This window comes from Podarcis pityusensis, assembly GCF_964106645.2.
Source record: "Podarcis pityusensis genome assembly, chromosome: 14".
Taxonomy (NCBI): Eukaryota; Metazoa; Chordata; class Lepidosauria; order Squamata; family Lacertidae; genus Podarcis; species Podarcis pityusensis.
In genome coordinates this window covers 10,381,676-10,389,549 of record NC_138039.1, presented here as the reverse complement: position 1 = coordinate 10,389,549, position 7,874 = coordinate 10,381,676, and the positions used below count along the sequence as shown (strand labels likewise).

Sequence of the window (7,874 nt, the reverse complement as noted above, 5' to 3'; positions counted from 1 at the left end):
CCCATGCATGTGAGCGGATGTTAGGATGGCAACTCTTTCTTCCAGCGCTCACTGTGCGGCGGGCTGGAAGGAGAGGTCCACGATGCTAAAAGATACAATGCAGCCTGTATTGTCCGAATTTCAAATGGGCATGGCTTGTTGTCAAGGAGTGCTTTCAAAATAATGATAAACCGGGTGGGGGGGGGGAGAGAAGGGGGTTGGAAGAGACTGGGCTAAACCATATCTCTTCTTTTGTAAAGAAGCTGGTAAAATGCGGTCTTGACTATGCTACCACTCACTGGATTTGTAACTGGCTGACTGACCGAACCCAAAGGGTGCTCATCAATGGTTCCTCTTCATCCTGGAGAAGAGTGACTAGTGGGGTGCCACAGGGTTCTGTCTTGGGCCCAGTCTTATTCAACATCTTTATCAACGACTTGGATGATGGACTCAAGGGCATCCTGATCAAATTTGCAGATGACACCAAACTGGGAGGGGTGGCTAACACCCCAGAGGACAGGATCACACTTCAAAACGACCTTGACAGATTAGAGAACTGGGCCAAAACAAACAAGATGAATTTTAACAGGGAGAAATGTAAAGTATTGCGCTTGGGCAAAAAAAGATGAGAAGCACAAATACAAGATGGGTGACACCTGGCTTGAGAGCAGTACATGTGAAAAGGATCTAGGAGTCTTGGTTGACCACAAACTTGACATGAGCCAACAGTGTGACGCGGCAGCTAAAAAAGCCAATGCAATTCTGGGCTGCATCAATAGGAGTATAGCATCTAGATCAAGGGAAGTAATAGTGCCACTGTATTCTGCTCTGGTCAGACCTCACCTGGAGTACTGTGTCCAGTTCTGGGCACCACAGTTCAAGAAGGACACTGACAAACTGGAACGTGTCCAGAGGAGGGCAACCAAAATGGTCGAAGGCCTGGAAACGATGCCTTATGAGGAATGGCTAAGGGAGCTGGGCATGTTTAGCCTGGAGAAGAGGAGGTTAAGGGGGGATATGATAGCCATGTTCAAATATATAAAAGGATGTCACATAGAGGAGGCAGAAAGGTTGTTTTCTGCTGCTCCAGAGAAGTGGACACGGAGCAATGGATCCAAACTACAAGAAAGAAGATTCCACCTAAACATTAGGAAGAACTTCCTGACAGTAAGAGCTGTTCGACAGTGGAATTTGCTGCCAAGGAGTGTGGTGGAGTCTCCTTCTTTGGAGGTCTTTAAGCAGAGGCTTGACAACCATTTGACAGGAGTGCTCTGATGGTGTTTCCTGCTTGGCAGGGGGTTGGACTCGATGGCCCTTGTGGTCTCTTCCAACTCTATGATTCTTCCCCACCACCTGCCTTTGAAAAGCACAACCGAAACAGAAGAGTGGGAACATAAAAGGCCAAAAGGTAACCTCAAATTAATTAAAACATGCTTATAAAAAAAGGGATTGCACAATATATTTTAAGGGTGTTGTGTTGGTTTTTTTTGGGTGATCTCGCTAAAGTGACCCATTGGAAGATGACAAATAGTTCTCCTTCTTCCATGTTATGTTTGACATTGGGTCACATTTGCACCATACATTTAAAGCAGCATCAAACCAGTTTAAAGAGCTATGGCTTTCCCCAAAGGATTCCAGGAGGTAAGACTGCAGAGTTGTTAGGAGAGACTGCTATTCCCCTCCTAGAACTATGATTTCCAGAGTACTTTGACAATCAATCCTTCTTTGCAGGGAATTCTATAACTTGTAGCCCTGGGAAGTGGAATGTGGCATCCTAGAATCATGGAATTGTTGAGTTGGAAGGGATCCTGAGGGTCATCTAGTCCAACCCCCTGCAATGCAGGAATCTCTGCTGAAGCATACATGACAGGTGGCCACCCAACCTCTGCTTAAAAACCTCCAAGGAAGGAGAGTCCACAACCTCCAAAGGGAGTTCATTCCACTGTCAAACAGCTCGTACTGTCAGAAAGTTCTTCCTGATGTTTAGTCAGAATCTCCTTCCTTGCAACTTTTATCCATTGGATCAGGACCGATCCTCCAGAGGAGAAAACAAGCTTGCTCCATCTTCCATGTGACAGCCCATTAGTTATTTGAAGATGGCTACCCTATTTCCTCCCAGTCTCCTCTTCTCCAGGCTAAACATATCCAGCTCCCTCAACCATTCCTCATAAGGTTTGGTTTCCAGACCCTTGATCATCTTGCTTGCCCTCCTCTGCACACATTCCAGCTTCTACATAACCTTAGTAAACTGTGGTGCCCAGAACTGGATTCAGTACTTCAGGTGTGGTCTAAACCAAGGCAGAACAGAGTGGCATTACTGTATTACTTCCCTCGATCAGGAAACTACCGTATTTACTCGAATAATGTGCAACTTTTTTTGGCCAAATTACTTCACGAAAATTAGGGTGCACATTAGATTTGATGATGCAAACAAATACTTTTTTGGTTTCAAGGTTTTGAAAATTGAGGTGCACATCAGATTTGCATAAATACGGTATACTCCTGTTGATGCAGTCTAGAATAGCATTAGCTTTTTCTGCTGTTTCATCACACTGTTGACTCAGTTAAGCTTGTGGTCAACTAAGACTCCTAGATCCTTATTACGTGTACTGCTGGCAAGCCGTTTTATGGGATGTGGGTGGTGCTATGGTCTAAACCACTGAGCTTCTTGGGCTTGCCGATCAGAAGGTTGGCAGTTTGAACAGGGTGAGCTCCCATTGCTCTGTTCCAGCTCCTGCCAACCCAGCGGTTCGAAGCATGCCAGTGCAAGTAGATAAATAGGTACTGCTGTGGCGGGAAGGTATTTGCAGCTGGTTATTCTTGGTTATTAAGGGACGCGGGTGGTGCTGTCGGTTAAACCACAGAGCCTAGGACTTGCCGATCAGAAGGTCGGCGGTTCGAATCCCCGCGATGGGGTGAGCTCCCGTTGCTCGGTCCCTGCTCCTGCCAACCTAGCAGTTCGAAAGCACCTCAAAGTGCAAGTAGATAAATAGGTACCGCTCCGGCGGGAAGCTAAACGGCGTTTCCGTGTGCTGCTCTGGTTCACCAGAAGCGGCTTAGTCATGCTGGCCACATGACCCGGAAGCTGTACGCCGGCTCCCTCGGCCAATAAAGCGAGATGAGCACTGCAACCCAAGAGTCGGTCACGACTGGACCTGATGGTCAGGGGTCCCTTTACCTTTACCTATTCTTGGTTATTACACTGCAAGCATCAAGGATGCATGCAGGGGTTAATGATCACATCAATTTCTGCCTAAGCAATGATTTAAAAAATCAATTGTTTTGACATCTGACAGTAAATAGAGAGAGCTTGGAAGTGGAGAGAGATCCTATGTATCATTCAACCACAAGGGGGTGCCATACCTCTAATTTTTTTCCACTTTAATGCAGCTTGAGCTCCAGTGTTGGGCAGGAAGCAGTAGGCCAACTCCTCTTCCACTGCAAGCTTGCTGCATTATTGAAAAGGAATAAGGAGGGCAACATTACAATAATCAGCCAGCTCTCTAAGTCAGGGCATCTTTTTGGATTTCTGCGTAATCTGTACATATCACTTGAAAATAGCCCCAGAACTTCACATGAGGGGCTCCTAGTACTCTTTCTTTAAATAGCACAGGGCTCCTCAGAACAGAGCTTTAAAAACTTGCACAAGGACATGATCTAACTTTGAATGGAAGTACCAATCTTACTTTATCTTCAGAACCAGAAATAAGAAAAGCAGCACAAGAAATCCCCTTGTTCTTTTTTAATTCCTCTTCCAAGAGCACGTTGACATCTAAAAACCCGAGACAAGGACAGGCCAGACGCTCATGAGAATGGAAGCAAGTGTCTTACATTGGTCTGAGACACCTGAGCTGTACTCACCTCTTCCTAGAGAAGTCCTGGTGTACTTCCAGCTCATGCCAAAGATCTGCTCTCATTGCACAGGACTGCTCTGCTTCTCTGTGTGCCGCAGGATCCCATTTTGGATGGAACATGCAAAAGCTGGATCAATGAATTTACTACCCTTTCTCTCCCACCAAATGTTAAGGGATCCAGGATCCATCTCGACCAAGCTTCCACACCCTTCATCTGGTTTTTGCACTACAACACCCATCAGCTTCAGTCAGCATTTGTGCTGGCAGGAGGTGATGGGAGTTGTAGTCTAAAAACAGCTGGAGGGCACCAGGGTGGGGAAGTTGGTCTTAATACACAGAACGCTTGTTCTACATGTGCTAGAAGACTGCTGAATTTGGTAACAATCTCTGAATGCTGAATGGTTGGGTTCCCCCCCCCAAAGGCTTTGTATAAATGATGGGCTTGTTGTTTTAAAAGTAGGAAGCAGCCTTCAAAATAAAAAGTTAGGAGATTTTTACAGAAACTTAGCTGGCACCCCAGCACTATCAGTGGGCCCTTTAAAAGTGTTTCTTTACTCACAGAAATGCGGAAGTGGTTGTAAATGGAAAAGAGGTTACAAAACCATTCACTCTCGCTATTGTGTACAGATCTTTCTTTTTTTTAAAAACCACACCCACCCACACCAAAAGCAGGGCTTTTTTTTTTTTTTTTAACTAGGCAAGAAAGCCCCTTTCTCCATAAGCAGCAAATCAAACGCAGCCCCACCTCTGGGTTATAAAATATACAGCCCATGTGGACTCCCAGCCAGTGTCTAGACAGTAAGTAGGGGGGAGAAGGAAGCAGAGGGTGGGGGAAGAACATAAACACATTTGTGACAAGGCAGAAGCAAGCAAGCTCCTGGGCTTTGGGGAGGTAATGACAAAGCCAGGAGGCTTTGTATACAGAATGGGAGTGATGTATGAGAAAATTAATATATCTGAGAGATAAGGGACCAATAAAAGCAGAGCAAGTGGGGAAATCCTTTGTTTACTTAGTGTCTGGTGTTGAGGCAGAGGTGTCCAATAGTTGAAAATTAATTGCAACAGTGGCACCCAGTTACCAGAGTTAGCAGATGGCAGGTTTTTCGATTCCAAGTGTCTCCCAAGTGCAGCATTTCTTTGAGAGGGTGGAAAAACACCCAGCAACAACACCGTCCAGAGAATTCCAACTTAATTCGCAGGTTCCCCGCCCCCCCCACAAAAAAACAAAACAATCAAGACCACTTTTACAGTATAAACACGCCAATTCATTCATTTTACTGATGGTTGCAAATATGAATTTCATTCTCGTGGGGAGGGTGAACAAAAGGGTGTGGAAATTAAGAAAATAGCTATTTATAGAAAACAAAAAGGGGGGGGGGGGGCTCAGACAGAAAAAGAATCAGTGCTGACACTTTTGATGAGCAGTCCCAAGGTGTCAGAAGGTTACCTGTGCAGTAGCAGCAGCAGGAGGAGGCATGCTGGGAAGCCTCGCATAGCATCGCGACTTCGGTTCCGCATTTCCGGACTTCCTTTTAATGCTTGCCGAAAAACAAAGAGCCCAGTAATTTCATACTGTATTTATTTAATAACTAAAATTCACAAATAAAAAGGTACTTGCAAAGTCCATATCATTGCGTCGTCCCAATTCTCCTCCATTTTACTGCTTTCAGACCCATAGGCATAAAAAAAATGGGCTTGGACTTTTTTTTTTTAATTATAACTGTTGTATGATTGGTCAGTTGGAGCTGAAGCACCAATGGAGAAGATGCTTTATGGAGATGAGAGTACACCCCCCGGCCTTCCCACACACATTTTGGAGGAACGGAGGGAGATGTGCCAGCGCCTGGATTCCTCTGCTCCTATTTTCCCCACCCAGAGCAATCTTTGCGTTATTATATTTCTTCTTTCAAAGTCACTGACTGTAGCCTCTTTTACATTCCCCCCCTCTTCTGTCCCTGCAGGACTGCGTACACGATGGACATTGTTCGTTTCTTACTCCTCTAGGCCACGAGCCAGCGGCAAGCAGGTCCTGTCGCAGCTCAGTGCTAGATGTCGAATGGGTGTCTTTTCATTTCAGGTAGGTTTGTGTGTCTTTTCAGAAGGCTGCCATTCATTTCACTTCCTTTCATTTCTCTCTTGAGCTGCTGAAGAAGGCTACTCGTACTCCAGGAACTGTTTGTGATAGAACAGCAAATATCTGCAGGAAGATGACAAAAAGAGAAAGGACAAGGCACCATTTTAATGCTGTCTGCAGCAGCTGACTGACATTACCATACAGCTTGCTCTCTCTCTCTCAGCCATGTTAAAAGCAGGACTACTTCTCACAAGGCAGGAATTATTCCAGGGAGGCAGCAACGCTAGCTCTCTTTCGTGGTCATACTGTGAATCTCTAAATAATTTAAAGCCAATGACTCATCATGGTATGTGCCCATTCTATTCTGGATCTGCACTAGACTGCTTAATGCAGAGACTGGTCTAGTTTGGTACCCAGAAAGGAGGCCTACAGGACGAGGTCAGAGCTACACAAATGATGATGCTAAGCCAGTAGGGGGCACCCAGATGGTTAACATTGTGGCCATCTGGCTTCTGGTCTCTACAGTTAAGTTTCACTCTGGATAAATAACCAGCATTTCCCAAACCTCTAAAAGCCGTGGTACAACATTTCTGAATTAAAAACCAGCTCAAGGATTCACTTTGAGAGATACCGAGAGAGTAAAAAATGCCTGCCTTTGGAGGAGACCGTTCCCAAGATTTCAAATGAGTTCTTTTTTAAAAACTTGCAAGCTCACACATCTACCCTTTAAGCAAGCAGTGGGGAGAAAATGTCAGGTGTAATTAAGAAAACAAGAACAGGATGATGGGATCAATCTTATCATAGCCAAGAGCGTGGAATGCCAGAAGCGGAGGCAACTCCAGATCTCAAACTGTCATGCTTCTTCACACCCCCAATCCACCCCCCCAAAATAGAATGCAGCTCTATAGTGATAAAGAACATCACAATATATTGCAGCCTTAACAACACCTAGCTATGGATAGTGGCAAGAATCATATGCCAAACCAGTTATAGGCCCTGGACGTGACATGGAGAGTGGCAACCACTGGGTGTCTTGTACAGAGGGCTTTGTATGTCACAGGTCTGCAAAGTGCAGCTTTCAGCTTTAATTTTTTTAAAAGCCAAACACACACAAAAATACAATTTCTATTGACATCAGCTGCAAAGACAAGCTTGCAAACGCATGTGATCAATGTGCATCAGAATCTTATAAACAAAAGGGGGCAGTGTATGACTTTTGGCAGCTGAGGGCGTGGCTTCTGCATTCTTGACAAATTGCAGAGTTTATATATAGGGACCTTTATTAGGTTCCCCGAGCACAACCTTTTAAGTTCTGTCGAGTATGCAGTTTGGATTCTGCTGGACAAAACAAGCTCAACCCAAGACAACATATGTAAGGGAAAGGTGCTAGAATCCCCGCTGCCTGTCCCCTGTGAGTGTATCCAAAAGGTCAGCCTGAAATCTGACTGCGCATGTTCCTCTCCATTTCTCCTCATCTGGAGTCTGCTGCACTTTACACTTCATGAACGTACCGAAAAGGAAATGATCGAAACTGGCATTTTATGGCTTAAACAGGAGGCTGCCCTCCTCTGTGTTTTGCTCAAGACGTACCCTTCGCTGTCTAGTACATCCTTAATGCTAGCCTTGGTGATGATGGCGTCGTCACATTTGAACCACTGGTCCTTGTGTTGCCGGATGAAGCTGGTATAGTGCCCGCTCTCCAGGGTTCCTTGGTGATTAACTACTGCAAACAAGGAATACCTGGTGGCAAAACAAGTTGGGAGAAAGCAATTAGGTCAAGAGGAAATGCAGCAGCTATTTCAATCAATGTTACTTGAGTCTTTATAAAATACTTGCAAAAGCGGGGCATATCCACAAGGGTGCTTCCTGTACTCTGCACCCAGAACTTTGGGAAATGCCAACAGTGTTTAAAACTATAAGAACAACTATTAATAAGGGATATGATATGGAATGTGACTCTCAAAAGT

General features: G+C 45.1%; 1 protein-coding gene across 3 annotated transcripts in view; it reads right to left on the bottom strand.

Moving 5' to 3' along the window:
- Positions 1-5,395: 5,395 nt before the first annotated feature.
- Positions 5,396-7,874, bottom strand: part of USP22 (ubiquitin specific peptidase 22) — a 105,337-nt gene continuing 102,858 nt past the window's right edge. For all 3 annotated transcript variants that reach the window (XM_080981099.1, XM_080981098.1, XM_080981100.1), the window contains 2 exons: positions 7,498-7,647; positions 5,396-6,030 (listed from right to left, as the gene is read on the bottom strand). In XM_080981099.1, coding sequence (XP_080837225.1) covers positions 5,988-6,030; positions 7,498-7,647 — 193 coding nt within the window. In that variant the 3' untranslated portion in view covers positions 5,396-5,987. The remainder of the gene's footprint in view (positions 6,031-7,497; positions 7,648-7,874) is intronic.